Source organism: Camelus bactrianus, chromosome 16 (genome assembly GCF_048773025.1).
Source record: "Camelus bactrianus isolate YW-2024 breed Bactrian camel chromosome 16, ASM4877302v1, whole genome shotgun sequence".
NCBI lineage: Eukaryota > Metazoa > Chordata > Mammalia > Artiodactyla > Camelidae > Camelus > Camelus bactrianus.
Window position 1 is genome coordinate 15,660,591 of NC_133554.1, and position 27,291 is coordinate 15,687,881.

The 27,291-nt window shown below is 59.5% G+C and overlaps 1 protein-coding gene across 6 annotated transcripts; it reads left to right on the top strand.

The window, feature by feature from the left end:
* The first annotated feature begins 875 nt into the window (after nucleotides 1–875).
* TSPOAP1 (TSPO associated protein 1) lies at nucleotides 876–26,657 on the top strand. Of its 6 annotated transcripts, none has more exons than XM_074342725.1 (31): nucleotides 884–2,000; nucleotides 2,802–2,909; nucleotides 3,199–3,327; nucleotides 3,925–4,104; nucleotides 4,656–4,841; nucleotides 5,998–6,075; nucleotides 6,159–6,242; nucleotides 6,489–6,578; nucleotides 6,780–6,902; nucleotides 7,164–7,268; nucleotides 8,680–8,730; nucleotides 9,151–9,171; nucleotides 9,976–10,180; nucleotides 10,762–10,934; nucleotides 12,126–12,241; nucleotides 12,529–12,638; nucleotides 15,628–16,458; nucleotides 16,634–16,785; nucleotides 17,116–17,493; nucleotides 17,579–17,818; nucleotides 18,162–18,344; nucleotides 18,932–19,795; nucleotides 20,458–20,557; nucleotides 20,644–20,798; nucleotides 21,366–21,534; nucleotides 21,918–21,989; nucleotides 22,413–22,445; nucleotides 22,621–22,724; nucleotides 22,812–22,883; nucleotides 23,087–23,197; nucleotides 25,510–26,657. In XM_074342725.1, the coding sequence occupies exons 1-31, from the start codon at nucleotides 1,671–1,673 to the stop codon at nucleotides 25,687–25,689; spliced, it is 5,733 nt and encodes a 1,910-aa protein (XP_074198826.1). In that variant the 5' UTR covers nucleotides 884–1,670; the 3' UTR covers nucleotides 25,690–26,657. The 6 variants fall into 6 exon arrangements, with proteins under 6 accessions (XP_074198831.1, XP_074198826.1, XP_074198828.1 ...); XM_074342727.1 differs by lacking the exon at nucleotides 3,925–4,104 and adding an exon at nucleotides 23,833–23,894 and having other exon boundaries at nucleotides 886–2,000; nucleotides 25,510–25,650; XM_074342730.1 differs by lacking the exons at nucleotides 3,925–4,104; nucleotides 18,932–19,795 and adding an exon at nucleotides 23,833–23,894 and having other exon boundaries at nucleotides 876–2,000; nucleotides 25,510–25,650.
* The last annotated feature ends 634 nt before the right edge of the window (nucleotides 26,658–27,291 follow it).

The following is a 27,291-nucleotide window of genomic DNA, read 5'->3' on the forward strand; positions in this document are numbered from 1 at the left end:
GGTGCTATTCCCTGGGGGCACCACACGAGGGCCCCCGACCTTAGCTGAGACTGGCTGCGGATGGACTGAGTCTCAGGTTCAGAGGCCTTGCTGAGGCCCTTCCCAACATCCGTGTCTCTAGGGACTCCATCCGGGCCTCTGCCCTCACATATAGGCTGACTTACCAGTGGGGGAGTTCCTACATCCTTGTCCCCAAATGCCATTTTCCCATAGCTAAAAGGCCTAAGACTAGACAGAAGATGAGCGTCCTGACAGTTTGGGACTAAGCCAGCTCAACAGGCCACGTGGCCTCCCCTGCTGGCCTGAGATAGCCAGGTTGCCCCCAAAACGCTGTCCGCCAGGAGGAAGCAGAAGCAATTCTCTCAGCTTATTTCCACCTCTGTCTCTTGCTTCTGTCTTCTTGTTTTCATTATCTTGATTTCTCTGTCTCTTTGTTTCATCTCAAATCCCATCTTTTCTATCCCTGCCATTCTCCATAGCTGGGTCTCTATCTGTCATACCAGTCCCTGTTTATGCCTCTACCAGGCTTGGGCTGGGACCAATGTGGGGAGGATTGCTGCCCCTCCCCCCGCCTCTGTACCCCGGAACATGGTAGGGTATGGAAGGTCACATGTTGGGGGCACTGGGCCGAGATTCCGTAAAAAACCTGCTCTTCCCTCTGTCCCGACCCTGCCTGCTGGTCCAGCCCACCAGTCCGGCGCCATCACCATGGAAACCAGCAGCCGACTTCCTATTGGTGGGCAGGAGGGGAGGGGGAGGAGGACGGGAGGGTTGGCTCTCCCCCGCTCACCCCCGTATTCTGAGACTCAGCTCTCCTCCGTGCCCACCCTCTCTGGGCTCCGGGACTGGAGGGGACCCCTGCAGTCCCCAGAGCTGAGGCCAGTGGGGACAGAGACTATGAGGCAAGCAGCCCACCGACCCAGGCCTCCTTAGGACCAGCCCAGCCACCCAGCAAGCTGGCGAGCAGCAGCGGAGAGAGGAGCAGGAAATAAAGGACCACAGCAGACCTTTGAGGATCACCCTTAGCAGCTCCTGTGGACCCTAGCCAGGCTGAGGGGTCCTGATGGATGGCCAGACTTGCAGACGCTGATGGACACACAATAACAGCAATGCACACAGCAGCACAGCACTGAGACGCTCAGACATAACCAGTGACAGCATCGCACACTGCCACAGCCCTGCAACACAGACACCCCCCCCAACACACACACGGAGACAACTGGTAACTCTGAAACAGGCAGACGGTGACACCCAGAACCACCACCCACCAACACACAAGTGGGGGGCACCCATCCTCTAGACACATGCACGGAAGCACTGACCGGCACAGACAGACCTGGAGACACACGCACACCCTCACCCAGGCGCTGCTGTCAGTGGCCTCTGCACATCCTCCCCACCCCCACGGGGACACCCTCGCTCTTCCACACACTCACGCGCACACACAGCCACGAGCAAACAGCTTGCATTCCCCCAGCTCCAGCTCCGGCAGCCCCGATTCCTGCAGCCTCCTTTGTGGGTGAAGAAGAACTCGGCCAACCTTGGATGGAGCTTTGGTGAAGCCAAGAGCTCAGAGAGGAAAGGGTCTGGCCTGGTATGACCCTTGCCAGCCCCTCTACCTGGCTGGGTGATGTCCCCCTGTCCGGGTCCTGGGGCCCCTTGGCAGAACCATGGAGCAACTGACACCCCTCCCACGGCTGGGGGACCCTGGAAACATGGAGCCCTGGGCACTGGCCACCTGGCAGAGCTGGACTCCACACAAGGGGGGCGAACCTGGAGGTGCATCCCCCAGCATTGCCGACACCCCGGTAGCTCTGCATGTTGGAGAACTGAGGCCTGAGGAGAGCTCCAAGCTGCAGGGAGCCCAAAGATCCAGGCCTGTGGGGGGCATTGAGCCTGAAAGAACAGAAACTGGGCTGCCCAGCCTGGGGCCGGGAGTGCTGAGCTCCAGACCCAGCTGCCAGAAGCTAGAGGACGAGGAGCTGGAGGCTTTCCCTCAGGTAAGGGAGCTGTGGGTGGCTGGGGTTTGTGAGGCGGGGGCTCTCCAGCCTGGGCACGACAGGCAGCTTCACTACCCACCTCTCTTCTCCTGGCCTGTCTCTGTCTGCGGCTCCATCTCTGTGACTGTCTGTCCTCCATTCTTGGGGCAGGAATCTCAGTGGCTCCATTTTTTGCCATCTGTCTGTCCTGACTCTCTGCCTGTCTGTCTACCTCTGGTCCTCCCCCTTCCCTCTTCCTCTGAGTCTCTCTCTGACCGTCTGTCTGTGTCTGTTTGTCTTCTTTGCAAATCTCTGTCCTTGGGGGCGAGAGGGTACCAGGGGTGTGTGGAGGTGTATGGTGGAATCAGAGTCCAGAGGAAGCAGATTCAGGGGAGGGGGCTCTGTGCTGGGCTGAGCCAGAGAGGACAAGGTTTGGGGTGGGTGTGAGCAGTCTCCTGCAGAAGACGGAGGGAGCAGGATTCTAGGGAACTTGGGGGCCATAAGGAGCCTGGAGGAGTGGGGAAGGGAGCTCAGGCTGGCATTTCCCAAGAGGGCAAGATGGGCAGGGAGGAGAAGAACTGGGGACTAGCACAGAGGGTCTCAGGGTTGGGGGATGCTAGTGTCGGCAGAGAGGACTAAACAGCCCCTTCTCCTGGGTCTCTTGTGCTCCCCTCTGAAGGCCTGGGACATGGGGGAGAACCTCATGTCTCCTTGTATTGTGGAGGGGGAAAGGCTTCCATATGGAGAGCTCTGATTTCCAGAGGTAGGCTGGGTCCCTGAGGAGCTGTGCCCTGAGCTGGGTGGTGTCTTTTCCCACACCAGGGCAAGCTGAAAATGGGCTTTGGGGACAGGCCCAATCTGGAGCTGCTGAGGGCTTTGGGGGAGCTGCAGCAGCGCTGTGCCATTCTCAAGGAGGAGAACCAGATGCTGGTGAGACTTGGAAAACGAGTCCTGGGTCCTGGTTAGAGCTGGGGGGAGGCAGACTCAGACACCCTGGCCCTCTGCCTCAGCGCCCTCCTCCTCCCACGAACATCCCCCTCCAAGTGGGAGCTCCATGGAGCGGACATGACCTCAAGACCCAGAGAGGGTGAACCCCCACCTAGAGTTGCCGAGGAACCCACTGTGAGCCCAGGGCTCTAGCCCTGGCCTGGGTTGTTAGGACTGGGTCTGGGGTAGGGGTGCTCCCCACATGCCCCAATTCTGGCTGACCCCTTGTCAGAGGAAGAGCAGCTTCCCCGAGACGGAGGAGAAGGTGCGGAGGCTGAAGCGGAAGAACGCTGAGCTGGCGGTCATTGCCAAGCGCCTGGAGGAAAGGGCCCGGAAGCTGCAGGAGACTAACCTGAGGGTGGTGAGGATGGAAGGCCACTGGATGGAGGCTGGGCGACTGGGAAGAGGGGAGCCAGGGCTGGGCCTCAAGGGTGGGGCTTGGGAGTCAAGGACCCTTAAAACTTACAATGCTTAGAACCTAGGAAAGCAGGAACCCAGGGGCCGAAGTGTAAGAAGGGCAAAAGCCAGCCAGGCTAGGAGGCTGAAGGTTTCTGGAGCTCAGGAGGGAGGGAAAGGCTGGGCAGGGAGTTCCTGAGCAGGCAGGGAGCAGGATTCTGGATTACCACGTGCTGATGTTGGCTGCAGCCTCCCGCTGAGCTCCTCTCTGGGTGCAGAGCTGGCAGGGGCAGGGATGACAACCCATCACAGTGGCAGCCTTCAATTAGCAGCATCCTTTGGGTCTAAACTAGGATGTGGCGTTAACCCTTTCACTCCTGCTTGAAGATTGCTGGGATAGAGTAAAGGTGAGGCTGTTAGTCCCCTGAGGGCTGACCCAGTATAGAAGCAGGAGGCCATACTTCTAGGTTTTCATCCTTACCCCTCCTTTGGGAGGAGATGAGGAGTGGGAGAAGTGTCCTATCCCTCAGGTGACAGTTCACCTTACCCCTCCCCTGGCCAGGTGAGTGCTCCTATGCCCAGTCCAGGGGCCAGCTTGGAGTTGTGCCAGAAGGCCCTGGCCCGCCAACGAGCCCGGGACCTCAGTGAGACAGCCAGTGCCCTGCTGGCCAAGGACAAGCAGATTGCTGCCTTGCAGCGGGAGTGCAGGGAGCTGCAGGCCAGGCTCACTCTGGTTGGCAAGGTGCGAGGAGGCCCTGGACGCCCCTTTCATCTCAGCCCTACCCAGGGCCTTCTGCTTGGCAGTGTGGGATGTGGACGAGATGTTAATGAGATGCAAATGAAGCGAGAAGGTGGAGGCTGCTCGGGAGTAGGTTCCCCTGGCAACGGCCCAGGTTGGGGGGGAAGGAGGCTGAACCGAAGGGGGTGGAGCCATGAGTCCCAGACCTGGGAATTTCTGTGCTCCAGGCTTCAGGCTGCATGCCAATAGGTCTGGTTGTGTGAATCCACACATACCTCACACTGGTGTGAAGAGATGTTCACAAGGTATTTAGCACAGTGCCGGGCACACTGTGAGTGCCCAGTAAACGAGTTCCTTGGAATGTTTGCACACGGGCTAGCTGAAGCATGTGGCTATGTACGCATGCACCTATGACCAGGCATGTCTGCATGGGAGGATGTGCACGTTCCTGCGCACCGGAGCCCCTCCAGCCAGGTTGAGGGCGGCCTCTGTTGGGGATGGTGTGGGGCTGGCAGGAGTTAGGCCCAACTCTCCTCTTTGTCCCCCGACTCCAGGAGGGCCCCCAGTGGCTCCACGTGCGGGACTTCGACCGGCTGCTGCGCGAGTCCCAGCGGGAGGTGCTGCGGCTACAGAGGCAGATCGCCCTGCGCAACCAGCGGGAGCCGCCCGCGCCGCCTGGACCCCCGGGCCCTGCCGTCCCGGCCAGAGCAGGGGCGCCTGCCCCCGGGGCTCCGGGAGAGGTGAGGGCCGACGCAAGGGCAGGTGTGTGGGTGTATATAGACAGGGGTGGGAGCGACTCGGGGGTCTCCCCCTGCACCGCGCTCAGAGCACCGACGACGCAGCGGTGGCGGCGTGCGCACTGCAAGGCCTTGGGGCTCTCCAGCCCCCTCGGGCTCGTACCTGCGCTGCACCGGCCGCCGGGGGCTCGGGGTCCTCCCTCCGCGGGCCTGCGGCTCGCGAGCCCGCCCCGCCGCCCCTGCCGTGCCGCGAGTGGTACGGCCCGGCCGCAAATCCCTGGTTGCCCTGGCAGCCGCCCGGGGCCCAGCCCGCGCCGCCGCCTCCCGCAGCCGCTGCAGCGCGGGGACGCCCCTTTCAGCGCCCTCCTGGTCCTTCAGGCCCGGCCCGGCTACCCTCGGGCGGCGTGTGTCCGTCTGGGCTCCAGGTATGGGCGACCCTCGCTGGGCGCCGGGCTTAGGCGGCCCCTGCCCCCAGGGTTGGGGACCCAGCCCGGACCCTTAGAACTTAGAGGTCTGGCTCCTCTCCATTGTCTGTACTGGGCAGCACCCAGGTCTACCTCCTTCTGGGAAGAGGGGAGGGAGAAGAGACTTCATAGCGATCCAGGCCTCAGGATGCTTCTTGCTCAGATTTTGTCCCTCTGCCTGGCCCAGGGAGGGAAATGCATCGACCCATCAAGACCTGTCCTCCCACAGAGTTTGCACGGTTAACTGGGACATGCGAGAGGGTGGGCTTGAGGGAAGCTGGGAGGAGGGTGTGGCCAGGTCTGCAGGGCTCTAGGCCAAGCCCAGATTTGGTGGATCCATGACCCCTAGCTCTGGGGACGCTGCATCCCTGGGGGCTCAGACAGCCGCCTAGTTCTCTGCCAGTCACTGAAGGACACCCGGGACAGTTATTGAGTGCAGAGCAGCACTGGAAGCTAAAAAGGGAAAGCTTTGGCCTGGATAAGGGACCCATATCCCAGTGCAAGCGTGGGTCTCAGGATCTCAAAGCACTACGTTGTTTAGAGGGCACAGGGGTGTCTGATGGGAGGGAGTGGGCGGGGATCTCTTTGCTGACTGTGAGGTGCTTGGGAACCCCCCTCAGACAGGCTGGGCTGGGGGCAGACTGCCCTAAGGCCCTGTTCTCAGGTGCCAGCCTTCTGCCTCTGGCCATTTCCAGGCCACGCCGCAGGAGGATGTGGAAAACCCACCCGTGGTCCTAGGGGAGCCAGAGAAACAGCAGAGGGTGCAGCAGCTGGTAAGTCCCAGGTCAAGGGTGGAGAAGACCTATTGTGGGTGGATCTGCCTTCCCACACGAGGAGCTCCATTCTGACCCCACAGGAATCCGAGCTCAGCAAGAAGCGGAAGAAATGCGAGAGCCTGGAGCAGGAAGCCCGGAAAAAGCAGAGGCGATGTGAGGAGCTGGTGAGCTCTTGAGGGCCTCCTGGAGGCCAGCTCCTCCCTTCCCTCCATCGGGCCATCTGGGTGGTGGGCTCTGTCTCGGCTCTGCTGCCTTCCCTCCTGCCCTGAGAGCACGCCATCCCTCCCTTGTGCGGGGCTCTCCTTTCCAGGCTGATGCAGGTTCCAGGTTGGGGAGGGCAGGGTCCTCTGTGTAGGGGAGAGGAGGAGTGTGGATGCTGGGACCCTCCCCAGTGTCCTCTGGTCTCTCAGGAACTGCAGCTGAGGGAAGCCCAGACTGAGAATGCTCGCCTTGTGGAGGAGAACTCTCGGCTCAGTGGGAGAGCCACGGAGAAGCAGCAGGTAGCAGCTCTGCCCAGGTGCGGGGCTGGGCTCCTGCTCCTGTCCTGGGCCCCAGGCAAGGGGCTGTCCCCTCCACCACCCCACCCCGACCTGGGCTAGAATATGAAGCCTGCTACTCCCCCACACCCTCGCCCCACCCCCATGAGGATGCTGAGGGGATGAGGCTCACACACCTGGCTCCCTGACACTCTGGCCTTCCAGGTGGAGTGGGAGAATGCAGAGCTGAGGGGCCAGCTCCTGGGGGTGACACAGGAGAGGGACTCGGCCCTTCTCAAGAGCCAGGGCCTGCAGAGCAAGCTGGAGAGCCTGGAGCAGGTGCTGAAGGTGAGGGGACCGTGTGTGTGGGGGAAGGGTGTCGGTCCCTGGCACGGGGAAGAAGGAGGACAGTGGCATATGCCCTTTGTTGGGCCCTGGGGTCTAAGGCTGAGTCCTGGTGCCGCTGGCCCCTTTCCTTCTCTAGCCTCAGTTTCCTTTTTAGCAGAGACTATCTAGAGCACATGGTGTCTGAGGCTTCCTCGTGACTTAGGTCTTCTGTAAACACAGTAGAGCAGGGCTCTGGCCTTGACCCAGGCTCTTGCATTTCAGCACATGCGGGAGGTGGCCCAGCGGCGGCAGCAGCTGGAGGTGGAGCATGAGCAGGCCCGGCTCAGCCTGCTGCAAAAGCAGGAGGAGGTCCGGAGGCTACAGCAGGTGGGGCAGGGTCTGGGGGGGGGAGGGGGGCAGGAGTGGGGGAAGGGTGGTAGGCTGCCGGACCCCAGCTTAATCATCACCCAGCCGATGGGCATTTACTAAGAACCTAGTGGGTACCAGGCACAGGGAGGACCGTGAGGGGCAAAGACCAGGTCCCTGACCAATCAGCGCATAGACAGATCCGCGTGGGTGAGGTGGTCTCAGTCATTGACGAGTCAGTGGGGGAAGGGTAATGTGACACAGAGTGGCTGGGGTGGGGTGAGGGGCCGCTGCTTTAGAGAGGTCAGCCTTGAATACCTCCTGGGCCAGAAGGAGCCAGCTGATGAGCACCCCTCATGGGGTTGGGGAGGGGAATAGAAGTGCCAGGGCCCTGTGGTGGGAAGGAGCTTGGGGGTCCAGACCAGGTCACTGGAATATTGTAGGCTGGACAGAACAGCAGGAGTAGGCAAGAGCCAGATCACCTCAGGCCTTAACGGTCTTGGGAAGTTTGGATAGCTTGCTCTCTGAGTGGTGAGCAGCTGTTGAAAGGTCCTGAGCAGGCGCATAGCGAGATCTGATCCCTCATTTTAGAGGATCGCGTTGGCTGTGCTGCGGAGGGTGCCGAGGGAGTGGGCGTGGAAGCGGGGCAGTCAGGTGGGAGAAGATGGCTGTCTGGACTAGGGTGCAGAGATGCAGGTGGAAACGAGTGGAAGGATTTGAAATTTATTTCGGAGACAGACTCGATCGGACCCACTGCAGGATTCCAGTTGAGGCCCCACTCTTTCATCCCTTTGCTGATTAAATGGAGGTCGAGGCTTTTCAGCCCCCAGGAAGGAGGGAGGAGGGCAGCAGACTTGAGAGGTGGGGAATCCTGAGTTCTGCATTCTGTGTTGGCCAAGTTTGGGTTGTGTGCTACACACTCAAGTGGAGGTGTCTACAGACAGCTGGGTTTATGAGCCCGGAGTCGTGGGAAGTTGGTCCTGTAGATCGTTTTGGAGTATCCGATGCGTCTAGTCGCGTGACTAGACGGGACCCTTTGGGGGAAGAGTGTAGAGTATGAGGCAGTCTTAGCACCGTACCCTGCGGCACCCTAACATTCAGAAGGGGTAGAAGACAAGCAGGCTGAAGAGGCTGAGAAAGGACAGAGAGAGAGGCAGGGGACCCCGAAGGAGGAGGTCCTGGGGAGAGAGAAGCGGAATAGGCCCCTCTCCTTGACCCTCTTGCCTTCTGGCCTGAGGTATGCTCCAGGGTGCGAGTCCGGAGGGAGAGACCCTCAGCCCCTTCCCAGCACCCCGCCTTCTCTCCCCTCCTCTCTCTTCCTCTTCTTTCTTCTCCCCCTTGGCCCTTCCTCCCCTCCTCCCTTCCGGCCCTCCCTATCCCACCCCCATTCCTCATCCTTCCCCTCCAGCATGTTGCCTCCTCCCACCTGTAGGCGCAGGCAGAAGCTCAGAGGGAACATGAAGGGGCTGTGCACCTGCTGGAGGTAGGGTCCCTGGAGGTGGCCGCCAGCTTTGCCAGCTTGAGGGGAGGCTGGGGAGGTTCTGAGAGAGCTGGGATGGACTGCCTGGGTGTCAGTGTGGGTGTGGAGGGTATGGGCCTCCAGGAAGGGCCCTTAAATGCTATAGGGCCTGGGGACCTCTCCTCCACCATTGACAGACTTCTCAGGCCAGAGCACAGTTGGGCAGAGGTTCCTGGGTCTGGTGGCAGCTGCCTCCCATCGCCACCCACCTTAGAGGCCTGCCTCCGCCCTGAAATGTCCTTCCCCTTAGCAACTGCTTAGTCAGTGCTGGGAGCTGCTGGGGTTGTGTCCACCGGGGCCCCTCTCTGCCTCCCTCGCTCTCTGAGTGATGACCACAAGGTAAGGGTTCTAATGTTTCCTCTGTGCTTTCCTTTCCTGCCACAGTCTACCCTGGATTCCATGCAGGTACAGCCTCCTCACCCCCCACCTCCTTGGGGGGTCCCCTCCCCAACACCTCTCCAGACTGGCTGAGCTGCGTCTCCTCCCTCAGGTCCAAGTGGTTCCAACTCTCATGTCCAATGGCGGGGGTGTGACCGGTAGCAGACCTGAGAATCCGTAGATGGGCCGGGCTTCCCGCAGGACATGTGGGCCATCCCCTCGTCCCACACCTGCCACTGTGCCTGGCAGACACAGGGCTTTCCCTCCCCTAAGACCTAGTCACTCAGACCACGAGGGTGTTCATCACCAGTCAACCTGTCATCTCCTTCACGGGGACTCTCCTGATACTTGGGGAAAATTCTTGAGAACTGGCTCATTCCCATCACAAAGATGCCCCTACTGACGTGTGGGATCTCTCTGGGCCAGGATTTGGGTCACTGACTGTGGGAGGGTGACAAACTATGGAGCTAAGAAAACTTCTGAGGTGATACTGGTGGTGGTGTTGGGGGTGGGGGGGGTGACCCCTTTTGGCCTAGAAAGCAGCCAGAAGCAGGAAGTGGCCCTGCTGGGGGCATGAGGGTGTGCGGCGTGAGGCAGGCTCCAAGCCTTCTCTGGGACAGGGTTGGGAATGAAGGTGTCCCACAACCCCAGGTCTTCACCCTGAGGCAGACACCTTGCAGGGCAGTGGAGCAGCCAGGCTGAGGAGGGGTGTTCAGACCTGGGGGCTGGGTGGATGTGATCTGAAGCCCCACATGGGGCTGTGTGGCGATGACCCAGGCTGGATCGGGCAGCCTGGCTAGGCCTGGTGGCTCATTGTGGGTCTTGGCCCAGGTCCGGGTTCGAGAGCTGGAGGAGCAATGTCGCAGCCAGACTGAGCGCTTCAGCCTCTTGGCGCAGGAGCTCCAGGCCTTCCGCCTGCACCCGGGTCCCTTGGATCTGCTCACCTCTGCCCTGGGCTGCAGTACCCTGGGGGACCGCCCGCCACCCCCCTGCTGCTGCTCCACCCCCCAGCCCTGCCGAGGGGCCGGCCCCAAAGGTAAGGTTGACCCCAGTGACATTAGCCTGGAGTCCCCAGGCCTGGGGCTTTTGTATGGAGCAGAGTTCAGGGTCAGCAAAGACTAGCAACTCACCCAAAGTCACAGAGCAAGTTGGAACCAGGTCTGGCTACAGCCAGGCTCTGATGGAGAGAAAAAAAGAACCTGGAGGAGTGGCTGTCCCAGGGTCTGGCCCAGGCATCTCAGGCTACTGCTCCTCCACCTCCAAGACCTCTGTGGTCATGGCTGGGAGGTGGGCACCTGGGGTCAGTAGCTGGCAGTGTGGGCTGGTGAAAAGCCAGCTGGACATCAGTCAGGTCTGGTGGTCCTGGCTCCACTCAGTCCATGGTGCTGTGAAACCTCTGTGGGCCCTGTGTCCTAAGCTTAAGCCAGGAGCATCCAGTGCATCTCATCAGGCTGCTCTGAGTGAGGGTCCTGCAAAATAACATATGTGACCACTTCCACCTCCACTTAGTAAGTTCCCCCCAGTATGGAGGGCCAGACCCCCAGGTCCAGGAAGACCTTTGGTCCCTGGTCACTCCTCAGGCCACAGACCCAAGCCCACATGTCATCTTCTCTTTAGACCTTGACCTCCCACCGGGCTCCCCAGGGCGCTGCACTCCGAAGTCTTCCGAGCCTGCCCCTGCCACCCTTGCTGGGGTCCCCCGAAGGACTGCCAAGAAGACAGAATCTCTCTCCAACTCCTCTCGTTCTGAGTCCATCCACAACAGCCCCAAGTCATGCCCCACGCCCGAGGTCAGTGCTGGGGAGGGGCCTGGGGTCTGGCTCTGCCTTGGGGAAGGGGGAATGGGGAGGTGGCCCTGACCTCTTCTAGGGTCCCCAGGAGTTGAATGGCTGCTGGCCCATGTGGGGTCCCAAGGGGAGCCAGGCCCCGTGGGAGAGGCCAGTGGATTCTTCCTGGTGGGCAGGGAGCTTAGGTGGGGCCCACCCCTGCTCTCCGGGACCTGCCACCAAGCCCTGCCTTGGGGCCGCCCAGCCCCGCCCCTCTGGGACCCAGAGAGGCCCTGGAGTCCTGGGCTGGATGGAGAGGGACACTTTGGCGCCAAGATCTGCATAATGAGGCTGTTCAGGAGAGTGTCTGTAGCAGGAGCAGATGGTTGTGTGAAATGGAGCGCAGGTTCCAGATTCAGATCCCAGCTTTGTCTTAGGCAAGTTGCCGACCCCTTCTGGGTTTCAGTTTCCTTGTCTGGATTGTGAACTAATAAACCTGTCTGGTAAGGTTGTTGTGAGGATTACGTGAAAAATTCCAAGGATGGAGCCTCCCTCAGTGCAGGGCACACAAGAGATGCTTAACATATGGAAGCTATTATTATTACCCAGTTCTTTGGTATCACTAACAACTCTTCTGATGTCCTCATCCCTCTGTAACTCCCAAACCCCCAAAAGTGGAGGGGGCAGGTCAGGGGCAACCCTGCTGTCCAATGTTGTGGAGGGTGGTAGAACCCAGCCCTGGGCCTCTACTGCCCCCTTGTGGGATAGAAAGGTGGTGCTGGCTGTGGATGCCCCCATTCACCATCTCAGGACCCTCCCCACAGGGACTTCTCAGCCCCTCTGCCTCCGTGCTTCCAGCCCTTTAAGGTCAGAGTGCTTTGCTGTGTCTTTATCTTAAGGAGACAAACTGTCATTGGACACCCACTGCACACTGTTGTGGCTGGTGCCCCTTTGATGGGGAAAGTGGTCTTATTTACTGGTGCGGTAGAGGCCAGGGCTCAGGGAGGGATCCAGGTTATCCCCTCTCCTACGCAGGGCATCAGGGCTCTACCAGGACCTGCTGGCTCAGGTGCTGATTTAGAAAACATGAGGGCTCATCGCTGCTCGTCTTGTCCAGCATGTGCTTAAATTCTCTTCTCAAAATAATGCCTCCTCTGTCTGCTTTGCCACTGGCCCTGCATCATGGGGAGGACTGGTCCTTTCTGTTTGGCCCAGGTGGACACAGCCAGTGAGGTGGAGGAGCTGGAGGCGGACAGCGTCTCCCTGCTCCCAGCAGCGCCGGAGGGCGCCCGGGGAGGAGCCAGGATCCAGGTCTTCCTAGCTCGCTACAGGTAGGCCCCTCCCTGCCGCTCCCCATTCCCGCAGCATTTGGGGTGTATCGGAGGAAGGGGGCGGGTGAAGATAGTAGCACCATCTGGAGATGGTGGGAGTGGTTCAGGGACCCTAGTTGGACACGTCCTCTTAACCTAGTTGGGCTGAGGTGGGCACAGTGAGTGATCCACTTGGTTAACAGTGCACAGCCAAGTCTCATAGAGGCCGAGTGCATTGGAGGAGAGGATACAGGACCCAGAGGGAGGATGTCAGTCGCCGTCCTTCTCCTCTGCACCTCTTCCCGCAGCTACAACCCCTTCGAGGGCCCCAATGAGAACCCTGAGGCAGAGCTTCCACTCACTGCTGGCGAGTACATCTATGTCTATGGCAGCATGGACGAGGATGGCTTCTTTGAAGGTAGGAAGGTAGTGGGGATCGTTCTGTCCCTTCCCCTGCTTTTAAGCTCCTCTTCCCAAAGACCTCCACCCATCTGTATCCTCTCAGCCCACTGTAACTTCTCTAACTCAGCTAAAAGGCGTACAGAGACCCAGTAGCCTGCGGGGAAAGGGTAAGGGAGGACTCTGGAAGCAGCTGGTCCGACTCCAGGTCTGCCCCATGCAGGACAGGGCCACCACAATCCATATGGTGGACAGAATGTCACAGAGAATCCAGCTAAATTCTCTACTGTACTGGCAGACAGGGCGTGGCAGTGCCTAACGCTAGTGACCTAGGTCAGGCATGGAGCATAGATCTGATGCTGGACTCCAGTCTGTGTGGGAAGAGGAATCAGGGGCCAGACCCAAGCAAAGGATGTTAGCAAGTGGTTAGCAGTTATCAGGGCCCCGGCAGGGCGGAGCTTCAGGGCAGTTCTCCGGTGCCTGTGGGGAGATCGGGCAACCGAGGCAGATGCCCCATTACTGAAACTGGGCAACAGGGCAGGGCCTGCAGAAGAAAGGGCTCTGGGAGACTCCCCAGGGTGGTCCTGGCCAGGCACCTGGCTGCATCCTTCCACAGTGGGGAGGATGGCACTGCGGGGAGGATGGCGCTGTGTGGAGTCCGGGGTGAGGTGTGGACAGGGCAGGGTGAGAGCTGTAACCTTGTGTGGGGATTTAGGAAAGTGGTTTGGTCTGGGTCTGTAACACCCAGAGCTTTGAGAGTGTGAGGCCAGGCCTTCAGAGCTTGCTCCTCCCTGGGCCCCATGCCTGTTATTTGTGTAGGTGCTAAGAATGATAATAAACAGCTAAACTCTCTATAGGGATGGATAATGGAGAGCAGGATTAAGTAGCTCCCAGTAAAACGACTTTTTTAATGAAAAAAAATCAAAACATCAAAAACGGGGAGATAATTAGGTTGGTTTGTTTGTTTGTTTATTAGAGGCATTGGGGATGGAACCCAGGACCCTGGGCATGCCAAGCCCTAGGTCTACCCCTGAGCTCTACCCACCACCCCCAAACATAAGTATTGACTACCCGCACGCAAATCACTGGAATTTGAACTATGCAATCTGGAATGATTGAAAGACACGTAGACCACTGGGTGCAAGGTGCTGTATTCCTCATCATACTTTGGCTAAGTGACTGCTTCATCCTCGTCTGGTCCCACCTGGGCTGCTCTCTGGGGCACGAGCTTCGGAAGCAAGAGACTGACTCTGGCCCAGGCTCCAGCACTAGCCTTTCCGGGCTGTAGATCTGCTTAGTGTGATGGCTCCTACCTTTAAGGTCACACTCCTTAGTGTTGGTGGCTGTGTTGATTTCCTAGGGTTGCTGGAACAAATTTCCACCAACTGGAGGGCTTAAAACAACGGAAAGGTGTTCCCTCAGAGCTCCGGAGGCCGGGAGTCTGAAATCAAGATGTTGGCAGAGCCAACCCCCTCCCCCCACCCCGAGGCTCTAGGGGAGATTCGGTTCCTTGTCCCTTTCAGTTTCTGGTGGCTCCAGGTGTTCCTTGCTTGTGGCCACATCACTCCAGTCTCTGCATCCATAGTCTATTGGCTCCTCTTCTTCTCTTGGTGTCCCTCCCTGTGTGTCTCTTATAAGGACACTTGTCATTGGATTTAGGACCCACCCAGATAATCCAGGATGATCTCATCTCAAGCTCCTTAACGTAATTGCTTCTGCAAAGACGCTTTTCCCAAATAAAGTCATAATCACAGGATCCAAGGTTTAGGATGTGGACATATTTGGGGGAGGCCAGCTTTCAGCCCACTACAGTGCTTATTTTATCCAATTTATTGAAAATCTCTTTTGTTTTCTTCTTCAAGTTTCCTTATTTTTTCTTTTTCCCTCCTAGCGTAAGCAGAAAGAGAGGGTATTGGGGAAACTCACCTGCCCTCCTGCAGCTCAGGCCAGCCTACACCCACCCTCTGCCCTAAGCCCTGGCCCTGCTCCTCCTTCCTCCCAGTAAGGCACACAGCTGCCAGCTTATCTGTCCCCTGGGAATCTTTCTCCTTCTCCCAAATTAGCTGTGATATGACAGGCTGTGTCCCCAATTCCCGCGTTCCTTAACAGCTCACAAACAAACAACAACAAATGTTATATAATACTCTCTTGCCGAGTGTTCAGGGGAACTGGCACAGGGCCACAGAACTTACCTCTGGTTGCCTTCTGGACTGACTGCCAGTGATGCTGCTGGATCCAGGCCTGCTGTGGGCCCCCATCCCTTCTAGAACCCATAGGGGACTCTTTTCTCTAGCACGTCTGTCTTTTGTCCCTAAAGATTCCTTCCCTTATTCTGACCAGAGGGGCCTTCCCTCTCCCTTCGAGGATGTCTGTTTTCTATACGGAAGATGAAGGGCACCCCTGCCCTCACTCCTCAGGCCTGTGTAATATGACAGTTTTCAAACGTACAGAAATATTAAAGAACGATACGGTGAACACCTATGTACTCACCACTGTAGATTCAACGGCTGTTAACATTTTGCCATAATTGCTTTTTCTATATGTAGGTTAAAAAAGAAAAACAATTTAAAAGCAAGTCGTAGACAGATGACATTTTACCTCGACACCCTTCAACATGCATCTCCTTAGAACATGAATGTTCTCCTTCATTCCTGCAGCATCAGCATCACCCGGGAGCTTGTTAGAAATGCAGACTCTCAGCCCCACCCAGACTTAGCTGAGTTAGAATCTGCATTTTAACAAATCTCCAGGTGATTCATATGCACAGTAACATCTAAGCTGCTCTTTCCTGTATTACCACAGTACTGTTATCACACCTCTGAAAACGAACAGTAACTCTCTAATCCAGATCTTGACTGCTCTTGTCGTTTAAAAGTGCTGACAGGTCAATGTTGATCTGAATCAAATGCTTACGATCACCCACTAACTGTTGCTCAAGTGCACTTATTGGACTGTTTTATCTCTCTGCCTCCTCTCTGTCTTCCCCTCCCCTGCCCTCCCTCTGCCAGGGGAGCTCATGGACGGCCGAAGAGGCCTGGTCCCTTCCAATTTTGTAGAGCGGGTGTCCGACGACGACCTCCTGACATCCCTCCCTCCGGAGCTGGCCGATTTGTCCCACAGCTCAGGCCCCGAACTCAGCTTCCTGAGCGGAGGTGGGGGTGGCAGCAGTAGTGGGGGCCAGAGCAGCGGGGGATGCAGCCAGCCAAGACCAGAGGAAGAGGCCGCAGGGGACGAGCTCAGTCTGAGCCCCCCGCCCGAGGGCCTGGGGGAGCCCCCGGCTGTGCCTTACCCCCGAGGTCTGGCCATCCTCAAGCAGCTGGCCCACAGCGTGGTGCTGGCCTGGGAGCCGCCTCCCGAGCAGGTGGAGCTGCGGGGTTACCATATCTGTGTGGATGGGGAGCTGCGTCAGGCCCTGGGGCCCGGGGTGCCCCCCACGGCTGTGCTGGAGAACCTGGACCTGCGGGCGGGGCCCCTCCGTGTTTCCGTGCAGGCCCTGACCAGCCGGGGCAGCTCTGACCCTCTGCGCTGCTGCGTGGCGTTGGGTGCCCGGGCCGGGGTGGTACCTAGCCAGCTGCGGGTCCATCGACTGACAGCCACGTCTGCTGAGATCACCTGGGTGCCCGGCAATAGCAACTTGGCCCATGCCATCTACCTCAATGGGGAAGAGTGCCCCCCTGCCCATCCCAGCACCTACTGGGCCACCTTCTGCCACCTGCGGCCTGGTACACTCTATCAGGCCCGAGTGGAGGCTCAGCTCCCACCTCGAGGGCCCCGGGAACCAGGCTGGGAGAGGCCGGAGCAGCAGGCTGCCACCCTGCAGTTCACCACACTCCCAGCAGGTATGCACGCTCGGGCTCCTGGTGTCTGTAACATTCGGGAAGAGGGTGTCAGGCCACAGGTGCTGGTGGAAGGGGAGGCTGTTGCTACTTGTGTTTTTAGGGACATGGAAAAGTGGGCTGTTACCTCTGGCGGTGAGTGTCCTGCATTATCGGGTCTTGTGCCCCCTTCCTGCAGGCCCGCCTGATGCCCCCCTGGATGTGCAGATTGAGCCAGGGCCCTCCCCTGGAATCTTGATCATCAGCTGGCTCCCAGTAACGATTGATGCTGCTGGCACCTCCAACGGCGTCCGGGTCACAGGCTATGCCATTTATGCTGATGGGCAAAAGGTATGGTCTGGGGACTCTGCCCACCTCTGCCCTAGGAGCAGGATGTAGGTCTCTCCTTGCCATGCTCAGAGGCCTGGTCTCCCCAGCCTGGCACAGAGATACCCGGCATTTGGGCACTGTGTAACAGATTGGTTAAGAGCATGCGCTTTGGTAGCAGGTGACTGGGATTCAAAAACTGCTCCACCACTGAAGCCACGTGGCCAGGAGGCTTAGATGAGATGAGGCGCAAAAGGCTCAGTGCAGTGCCCGACATAATGCTGCTGTCATGGTGTCCTCACACTTGGCCATCTCAGCCTCCCTTTCCCATCCTGTGCCCCCTCCACCCTGCAGATCATGGAGGTGGCCTCGCCCACAGCAGGCAGCGTGCTGGTGGAGTTGTCCCAGCTACAGCTGCTGCAGGTGTGCCGCGAGGTGGCCGTGCGCACCATGTCGCCGCACGGCGAGTCGGCCGACTCCATCCCGGCTCCTGTTGCCCCGGCCCTGGCCAAGGCTTGCTTGCCAGCCAGGGTCTCCTGCCTCTCACCACGACCAGGCTCAGAGGCCAGACCACCCCTTGCCCCAGCCTCCCCAGGGCCTGGGGACCCCAGCTCTCCCCTTCGGTGCCCTGACCCCCGTGGAACTCAAGAACCCCCCGGGGCCCCCTCAGCAAGCCCTTCCAGAGAGACACCAAAAAGATCCCAAGAGGAGCCCCCAGCACCTTGCTCCCAGGTACCTCGCTGGGGAGCGGAGGAGCAGGTGGAGGCTGGGAGAAGGGTCTGGGGCTTGGACTCTTCCTCGCTACCTGCCATTCCAGGAGGAGGCCAGGGCAGCTGCACCGAATGCCTCAGGGGACAGGAAGGCCAGTGAGCCAACCTTGGAAGAGCAAGTTCCTGGCCCTGCTGTTTCCTCCCTGGCCAAGGAGGAGGCTGAGCAGACCGCGGGAGAGGCCCTCACGGCCCCCGGCTCCACCCCGGCAGCGCTGGCCCAGAGGCTGCCCTGTGCCGAGGCCTGCCGTGGAGGAGACACAGGGTCTGGGCTGAGGCCCAGGGCTGAGGTATGGGGCTGGGGACACACTGGGACCCCTCAAGGAATCGGGGCCCTCCTCTCTGCCTCTGCCAGTCAAAGTCTGGTTACCCACTCTGTTCCCTGCTCTGCTCTGGCTCTGTTCTATGCTGTGTATGGCTGTTTCTTTGTCACTTTATCGTTCAGATTTCTTTCCCTCTTGGCTGCCATCCTTCTTCCTCACCCCCAGTGTGCATCTCCTCCATTTGGGGCATGACCTTCTCTCCTGCCAAGGGACCCCGTTCATTCCGGCTGGGGCTGACCCTGCCCGAGTCCGCCCACCCCCTGGGGTTGCCTCACTGCCCTGCCTTCCTCCTTTGTCTTTCCTCTTGCAGCGGGAGGACACAGCAGAGCTCGGGGTCCGTCTGGGGAACTCTCTTGTGGACCATGGCCGCAATTCAGATCTGTCAGATATCCAGGAGGAGGAGGAGGAGGAGGAGGAGGAGGAGCTGGGTGTCAGGACTTGCTCTTTCCAGAAGCAGGTTGCTGGCAACAGCATCAGGGAGAAGGGGGCCAAGGTAACGGGGTGAGGAGGGGCTGGTGGGCCCCTAGACCCCTGGTTCCAGGGACCTCTACCCCACGTGTCAGCAGCTGCTCCTGCTGCCACCGAGTGCTAGAGGTGGTCTAGGTGTGTGGCCCGAGCCCCGTCCTGTGCCTCAGATAGGAAGTGGCTCATGCTTGGCCTCTGCCCTCCTGGGAGGAAGGGAAGATGAGGCGCTCTTTTCTGCATCTTCTCCTGCTCAGACCCTCCAGAAGCAGTGCCCTGGCCATCTGAGAGCCTGACGTTGGGAGCTTCCAGGGAGGGGGTGGGAGGCCTCCCTGCTATTACAGGCATAGCCTGCTCCCGATGCTCTTGCCTCTCGGAGGGTCCCAGCATCCGTTCAGCCTCTTCCTTGGGAGTGTTCCCTAATTATTCTTCTCGATCTGCCCTGGATGTGCTGCGTGGCTTGGGGCCAAGCCTCTCTTTCTGGTCCTTCCTCTTGGAGGAAGCTGAGGGAGGGCTATGGGGTTGCCTACAACCCCTGCCCTCATTTGAGGGCTAAGGTCACAACTCTGTCCTTTTCCTACGGACCTCTCTTCCCTGCTACCCTCCCCCCACCCCTAGCCCGAGCCCGAGCCCTGCTGTGAGACTGACAGCGACGAGGAGATCTTGGAGCAAATCCTGGAGCTGCCCCTCCAGCAGTTCTGCAGCAAGAAGCTCTTTAGCATCCCTGAGGAGGAGGAGGAGGAGGAGGAGGAGGAAGAGGAGAATGCGGAGGACGAGGAGAATGAGAAGAGGCCAGGGGCAGGCTGTTCCTTCCGAGACCCTGGCCCACCTGAACCTGCATTGCTGGGGCTGGGCTGTGACAGCGGTCGGCCCCGAGGACCTGGCCTATGTCCCTTGTCTCCTGAGCCCTCCAGAGCTGGGGACCGCCCAGAGGACATGCCTGGACTAGTTGGTGGAAGCAGCTGGAGAGGAAGAAGCGGGTCTCCTGAGAAGCCCCCAAACCGCAGGCGGTCCCCAGATCCCCGTGAACACTGCAGCCGGCTTCTCAGCAACGCCGGGTCCCAGGCCTCGGGACGACCAGGCCCCGCACGGGAGAGGGGTAGCCCCGCTGTGGTCGAGGGCACCAGGGCTGGACCAGAGGCTGGTGGGAGAGGGCGGCCAGCTCCCTCGAGGAAGTGCACCCGTGGCCGGGCCCCAGAATCCAACCTGGCCAGCTGCCTCTCCCCGAAGTGCTTGGAAATCAGCATCGAATATGATTCTGAGGAAGAGCAGGAGGCGGGCGGCGGGGGCGTCAGCTACACCGGCTCCTGCCACCTTGGAGATGGGGAGGCCTGGGGCACAGCACCCGCAGGAAGGCCCCGGGGGCCTCCTAAGGCCAGTTCAGGCCCCAACCCCTACCCACGCCTCCCGGCCTGGGAGAAAGGGGAGCCAGAGCGGAGAGGCCGCAGTGCAACTGGCAGAGCCAAGGAGTCGCCCTCCCGGGTCCGTGCCCACTCCCCACCCTGGGCAGCCCCCTGCCTGCTGCCACCTGGTGGCCCTGCTTGCTGCCCACCGGCTGCTCCCATTCCACGCTGCCGCGTCCATCAGCAGAGGTGGGGCCGGGCCTCCGGGCTCCCTCACCGCCTCCTCCCGCCCACATTCCACTGCTTTGCTGCTTCTGCCAGTTGGAACTGGGATGCACAGTGTTCCGTTGTCATTAGTCACCAGCCAGCCAGGCCCCTGCCTTCGGGCAGGGTGGCTCTTCCCTCTGCTTAGCTAATTACATCTTCAGGACACTGACTGTGATATCCAGCATCACCCAACCCTGACGCCGAGAAGAGGCCCTCTCCCATGCTCCTTGGCCAACTCTAAGATCTAACCTTAGTCCCCTCTACTGCACTCATCTACTAAGGTGGCTGGAGCTGGGTCCTCCCCTCCTGCCCTTCCTCCTTCCATGGCTGTGTCTGATGTCCCCAGCGAGGCTGTGCCTGATGTCCCCAGCGAGGCTGTGCCACGGCTCCAGGAGAGGAATGTGTGTCCCTGCTCTGCTGTGCTGCTTACGCTGCCAGGCCGAGCTGGGGGAGTGCCTGCGGGTCCTATCCCTGCTGAGGTGCCCGCCAGAGGGATGGTGTGTCATTCTGCCATCTGTTGCACTCTCTTTGCAGGCAACAGAGACTGGGGAGCCCAGAGGGCAGGCCATCTGTGGGCGGAGGGGCCCCCTGCGGAGAGGTGCCCGGGGGTCCAGGCCAGGCTCCACCGAGCTGGGTGAGCACCTGATGGGGGCTGGGCTAGGCTGAGCGGGCATCCCTGCCCCCTTGGTCAGCACTTACTGCCATTGCTCTCCCCCACAGCCCCTCCGAGGAGCCCTCCAGAAGCAGCGCTGGCTTACCAGGACCTACCCATCAGGGTCTTTGTGGCTCTGTTTGACTATGACCCCGTGTCAATGTCACCCAACCCTGATGCCGGGGAGGAGGAGCTCCCCTTCCAGGAGGGCCAGATCCTGAAGGTGACTGACTCACGGCCAGGTCCTTCCTCCCTCCTTCCCTGCACTGGAGGGATGAGAACGCAGCTTCTAGAGCCAGATGCTGTGGGGTCGGGTCCTGATGCTGCCAATTCTAGCTGTGTAACCTCGAGTGGATTAACTAACTCCTCTGGGCCTCGGTTTCCTCATTGGTGAGAGGGGGGTAATGTCAGTGTCTACCTCACAGAGTTGTTTGAGGATTAAATGGCTCAGTGCCCATAGAGCACTGACTGACTGTTAACATCACAGCTTTTATTGTGCCTCCAAGCATTTTTTGAAGGCTTTTGGCCATTGCTCTGAGGTCAGGGAGATCTAGTCTGGGGTGGGCTGGGGGAATGGATGTGCAGATAGTGGGCGATGGTCATGCGGAAAGGGCTGTTTTCTCTCATCCTTCTGATCCTTATGTTTGGCCATTTCCTTATCTCCTGTACTGGCGTGCTGAAGGCAGAGCACTCTCCTGTAGTCCCAAGTGTGGTGCTGCAGGTTCTGGCCTGGAGCGCAGGGAGCAAGCTCAGCTGGCCTCCTGAGATAACTGGTCTTCTTCACCTCCAGGTGTTTGGGGACAAGGATGCTGATGGCTTCTACCGGGGTGAAGGTGGGGGCCGGATGGGCTACATCCCCTGCAACATGGTGGCCGAGGTGGCTGTGGACAGCCCTGCCGGGAGACAGCAGCTGCTCCAGCAGGGTTATTTGTCCCCTGATGTCCTTGTTGAGGGTCCAGGTATGACCTGCTCCTGTCCCTCACCCACCTCTTGCCACCCCATTTCCAACTCAAACCCTGGCCCCACCCCAACCCTGGCCCAAGCAGTTTGTCTGTCTGGAGTGGCCTGGGTGCCTCATTCATCCACCGGCAGAGCCACTGGGGCCTTCAGGGACTAAGGCGAGTATGGCCACAGCAGCGAACTGTCCACACGGAATGGGGGTCTGTTGCAGAGGAGATGGGCCATGGATTTTGGATCCTGGAGGCTGGGGATGGGAGAGAAAGGCCTTTCAGAAATTTGAGTACAGGAACCCTGGCACAGCCCCAGAGGAGCCTCTGGAGTCACTGTCCTGTCTTCCGCCCTGCCTCGGTTTCTCTTACATGTCCTTGCCTTTCTGGACCAGGGAACGGTCCCTTTGTGTACTCCACAGCCCGCACAACTGGGCCTCCCCCCAAACCCCGCCGCTCCAAGAAAGGTGGGTGAGACCCCCCCTTCTCCCTCGGGGCCTGTGGATGAGGGGGGTGGAGGGCACTGCTTGGCTCTCTGGGGAGATGCAGGTGAGGTCCTGAGCAGGTAAAGGGAACCAGGGCAGATCTTCACCCACAGCCATCCCTTCCAGTGGCGAGCTTCATTCTAATGGGGATGGGGAGCAGTTTGCTGGGACCTCAGTTCCAAAAAGCACCCCACTATTAGTTCTACGCAACCTGGAGAAGTCACCTACCCTTTCGGGGCTTTAATTCACTACCAAAGCTAAGGGGCTGGGCTACTGTGCTCTCTGAGTGTCCTTCTCCTGCAGCCCTTGGCTGAGGCTGAGCAACCTGCCTGCCCTTGCTCCAGCCCCCACCTGGGATGAGGAGGGACGCGAGGGGCGGGGCTCACGGGCACATTCTCTCCACAGCTGAGTCGGAAGGCCCTGCGCAGCTCTGTGCAGGTGAGGGGCCATCCCTGAAAAAGAAAGAGGTGGGGCGGGGCGGCCCCTCTGGCCTCTCCCCAGGGCCTGCGACTAGTGGGACGTGGTGGATAGGGTCAGCAGGCCTCTGTGCGGAGGACAGTATAGGGCGGGGGAGCCTAGGAGAGTCCTGTGTCTTCTCCCCCACCTCCTGCAGGGCCACCCCAGCGGGTCTCCTCTGCTGGCCTGGAATCTCCCCGCTGCATGGTGGCTGCCTTTGACTATAACCCCCGGGAGAGCTCCCCCAACATGGACGTGGAGGTGAGGGCCTTCTGAGAGCCCAGCCAAGGCAGGGGGTGGCAGGGCCTCCCTCCTGGGCCTGATGCCTGCCCCTTGGTCTCTCCATAGGCGGAGCTGCCCTTCCGGGCAGGGGACGTCATTACAGTGTTCGGGGGCATGGACGATGATGGCTTCTACTATGTGAGAACATGGGGGTGGGGGAGTGCCCCTGAGGCGGGGAAGGGGGATGAGCAACGTCTCCTGTTGGAAGCCTGGAGGAATGGACTAGGTCACCTTCCATGATTGTGACCTTGAGCCCAGATGGTTCCCCCAGGGCTTCAGAATCAAGGGGGTGGATCTGAGGCCTCTTTCCTGGCTCAGTCTCACCAGCATCTCCTCCTCAGGGGGAACTGAATGGACAGCGGGGCCTGGTTCCATCCAACTTCCTGGAGGGCCCTGAGCCTGAGGCAGGCGGCTCAGACAGGGAGCCTGGGACGCCCCAGGCGGAGGGTCAGGTCAGTGAGGACCTGGGCTCCCAGCTCAGCATTGGCTCTCCTCGCTGTTGGTGTGGTGGTGGGGGCAGGAAGGCATTGTGAGAGAGGTGCCTCTGGGCTGTGAGCCAGGTGTGCCCTGTGCCCAGGGCGGAGCTGCTGAGCCACATACAGCCAGAGGGCGCCCAGCTGGGCCGGCTGCCTCCTGGTATGTGCCCCTTTCTGAGGAGCGGGGAGGCTGCCACCTCTATCTCCAGCCCATCTGACCTGGCTGCCCACACCCCGGGCCAGTGCAAGTGAGGGGCCCTGTGGAGAAGGACCCCAGATCTCCCCCCACCTCTAACCATCATAGCCCCCATTACAGTAAGCCCCCTGCCCCCTCGCTGTATCTCCCTGTCTCCCAGGTGCCTTTTAAGGCCAGTTGCCCAGCAAGGCCCGGCTTCTTGGGTGGGTGGAGTACAGTGAAGCTCCAGGCTCACAGGATAGGGAGAGGATGAGGTCAGGGCCCCCAGTGGAAAACCCTGGGCCTCCATCTGCAAAGGGGCTTTGCAGAGCAGGGCCAGCCCCTGCGACCTGGTGACCTGGCGACCTGGTGACTGGGTGGAGAGCACGTGGGTCTGTCCATAACCCATCTCCTCTCTTTGTCCCCTGTTCTTCAGAGAACGAGGAGGAGAAGAGTCCAGTGCTAGATGGAGATAGATATATGTAGAGAGAGCGATGTGTAAGTGGGGACTGAACCCCATGTCCGTGTGACCCTGCTCTTCGTGTCACTGTAATCAGACTGCGCTCCTTTGTCTCCGACACTGGAGCTGACCTGGCTTTCCCCCGCTTCTTCTAGGGAACAGGGGAGGGAGATCTTGCCGTGATCCAGATTTGGATATAGGATCATCCACTCCCCTTGCCTTACTCCGGGCGGTGCCAGCTGTCATAGGAATACATGTCATCTTAGTATATAATGTCCCATGTTAGCTGACTTCTCATATTCTATAGCTCACACGGCTTATAGAATATTATGTGACATCCATACTGTGACTCGTCTGTATATTATGATACTGTATGACTATGGTATTATAATATGGTTATTATTATTGGTGACAGAAGGTTGATGCTGTGATGTCATCAGTAATAATAGTCTCCCCACCCTTGTCCTCTGCATCATGACCTGTTAGGGGATCAGATGCATGATTTTATATCCAACTCTCAATTTTCTCTGCTCGGGGGAATAAAAGAGGAGGCTTAAACGGTTGGAGTTCGTAGATAAACCATTCATCTCTGGGGCTCAGAGACCCCTTCCATTTGTTTCCCCAGCAACCTCTCCCTCTGGGAACCCTGGGAGGGAGTGGGAAGGGCCTGGCCCCTGCCACCCAGCCAACAGCCCTGGCTGGTTGGCAAGAGACTCTTTGACCTTTAGGTGCTAGGAGACCTCTCTGTAGGCAGGCCCTGCCACATCGCCAGGGTCTTGAGTGTGGGCCCCAGGCTGGGCACCTAGCTCCTGCCTCCGGTCTGGGCTCTGTGATTGGCCCTGCCAGCAGATGGCCAGGCTCTGGTGGAAGCCGGAGTTTGAGGAACTGAGTGGGGGGCAGGGGTGGAGAACGCGCAGGCTGGCAAGACCTGACTGGGCGGTACCAGGCACAGGAGGGGATGTCAGCGAGGTTGGGGCACTTCCTGGTGGCTCTCCTGTTTTCCCAAACCCTGCCCTCAGGCCACTAACAACACAGTCTGGGTGGGTGGGTGGCAAAGGGAGCCAGGAGTGGGCAGGGCCGCCTCCAGGGTGATGCCCAACCGTGAGTCCCTTCTGCCCCTGGGCTCCCTGCAGCCCTCTCGGGGGCCATTCAAAGAAGAGTCCGGATCTCCTCTCTGTGGAGTGGGCACTGGCTCCACTCTCGGAAGGCCCTTGGACCCTGCATCTACTGGCCCACGTGGGCGTGCTCCTTCATCTGAGAGGTGGTGCGGGAACTGCCCTCCCTGGAGTGTTGGGAGGGGATGACATGGGGGAGCTGGAGCATCCGTCCTGAGGGTCAAGTCCAAGGATGCTGTCAGCCCAGCATTCTACAGAGGATCCAGAGGGGTGGGTGCTCGCCCAGGCCCAAGTGAGCAGAAGCAGAACTGAGACTCCTCTCCTGTGCTTTTGGACTCTCACCTCAGTGCTCCCTCAGCATCATTGCACCCATTCACCTCTCTGTGCTCTGTGTGGGGCAGTGGCAGGGTGGGGGGCTGTGGTTCTCCCACGGGTCTGTGACTTGGGGGCGCTGCAGCTCCTGACATTGTGGGGTAAAGGAGGCAGATTGGGGTGGGGAGTCGGGCCCTGACCTTGTCCCCTGTCTCTCACATTCCAGGACTGCGCTGACTCAACACAAGGGCCCCCAGCGCCTCCAGGCTGGCCCTGTGCTCCTGGCCCTGACCGCTTCCCCAGGATTGAGCTGGGGGTGCCACTGGGCCCAAGCAAGAAGGTGTGGGGTCTCCTCTCCAAAGGGAAGCAGCTCCTCAGGAAACTGGGCTCTGGGAAGAAGGAGTGAGTTCGCCGTGGCCATCCTGGCAGCAGGAGTGGCTCAGGCCCCAGTGCACTGTTCTGGCTGCAGGGGGGCCCTCTTCCTCCCGAGTTCCCCTTGTGGCACTTGGGTGGGAGGCAGACTCGATGAAGGTCAGAGCTCGACAAGTCCTCTGGCTGGGTGTCTTCCTCCTCCAGGAGGGGGACCTGAGCCCCAGCGTGGGGAAGCTAATCGGCCACGGTGGCTGAGCCTGAGCGCCTCAGTCAGGGCCTGGCCGTGGACTTGGGACTCCTGGTTCGCCCACCTCTGCCTAGTGTCCACCATGCTGTGCTAGACCTGCCTTGGCCTCCACACGCCTGGGATGGGGACCCCGTGCGAGAGGGGCCTGTTCCTCTGGTGGCGCTGGCCACCCTCATCATGTCTTCCTCCCCTGAAGGAAAGTTTGCACTGGATTCTCCGGCAGGCGGGCGGGCTATGTGTATATATGTACATACTCAGTGCCTCAGTCCAGCTCCCTCCATCTCGCCTCCACTGCACGGCGCCGGGAGGGGGAAAGGCCCTTGCCCAAACGGCCTGAACCCACCCCGTTTCACTCCCCCTCTGCCAGCCGCCCTCCTGGCCCGAGACCCAAGACCCGGGGCCAGCGGGCAGAAAGCAGGAGTTGGGTTTGCCTTATTTTACTCATTGGATTCAACTTCTCTTTTGCATCATTTTCCTCTGGCGCCTGTCGGAGTCCGAGGGCTGGGGAAAGGGACAGATTTATGCAGCTATTTTCATACATTCCCTGTTCAGAATGGGGCGGGGGGCTCTCGCCCCTCACCCTAGCCTCCCCACCCCCCCCTCTGGCTGGGTGAGTGTCTCTGCATGTTTCCTTCACTGTGGTGGGAGGTTGTTTGACTGAACCCCCACCACCACCTTGGTCTCCAGGGGTGTGGAATGGTGGGGGCATTTGTTTAAACAGACATTTTATTATAATAAAGTCTATTTTCACAACACCCATGCTGGACTCTACCTGGGATGAGGGACTCCTGGAGGGGCTGGGTCATGGTGGGCTTTGATTTGACTTTAGAACCCAGAAGTTAACAGCTGAGTGTGACTGGGGCAAAACTAATGAACACCAAGAAGACCAAGCAGCTCTGGAATTCTTTTCCTCAAAGAAGGTCTGGCAGCTTCCTGGGCTCCCGGTCGCAGAGCCAGGTCAGGGTCCTGGGGCAAAAGAGGCCTGGGAAGGGGGCGGGGAAGCAGGAAGAGAGCGGGCACCAGTTTCAAGGTAGGGGACTGAACACATACTGCAATCTTGATTCTCCTGGACCAAATTCTAGTAGATGTAATAAAAACCAATCAAACACACAAACACCACACATCATTCCATTCGAGGAAGACTAGAAACGACAGGATTCCAGCAGACAAAGCAGATGGGAGATCGCACTTAGAAACCTCGAAGCAGGGCGCGTGAGGGAGAGTTCTGCGTGGAGCTCCACGCTGAGAGGTGGCACAAACAGCAGAAGGACCACAGGGGCTGCTGACAACGTGATTAGTTGAGGTTCCATGTGGGGAGCCCCAGGTGGATGGCGCACATCCTCCTTCTCTCCATGGGCCAAGGGGCAAAGGTGAGGATGGCTGCCTTTA

Excerpts from the sequence above, each read along its gene's own strand:
- TSPOAP1 (XM_074342725.1), top strand. The coding sequence starts at position 1,671 with ATGGAGCAACTGACACCCCTCCCACGGCTGGGGGACCCTGGAAACATG. Across the intron at positions 10,181-10,761 it reads CCGAGGGGCCGGCCCCAAAG|ACCTTGACCTCCCACCGGGC; the intron begins GTAAGGTTGACC and ends TCTTCTCTTTAG. Across the intron at positions 16,459-16,633 it reads GTTCACCACACTCCCAGCAG|GCCCGCCTGATGCCCCCCTG; the intron begins GTATGCACGCTC and ends CCCTTCCTGCAG.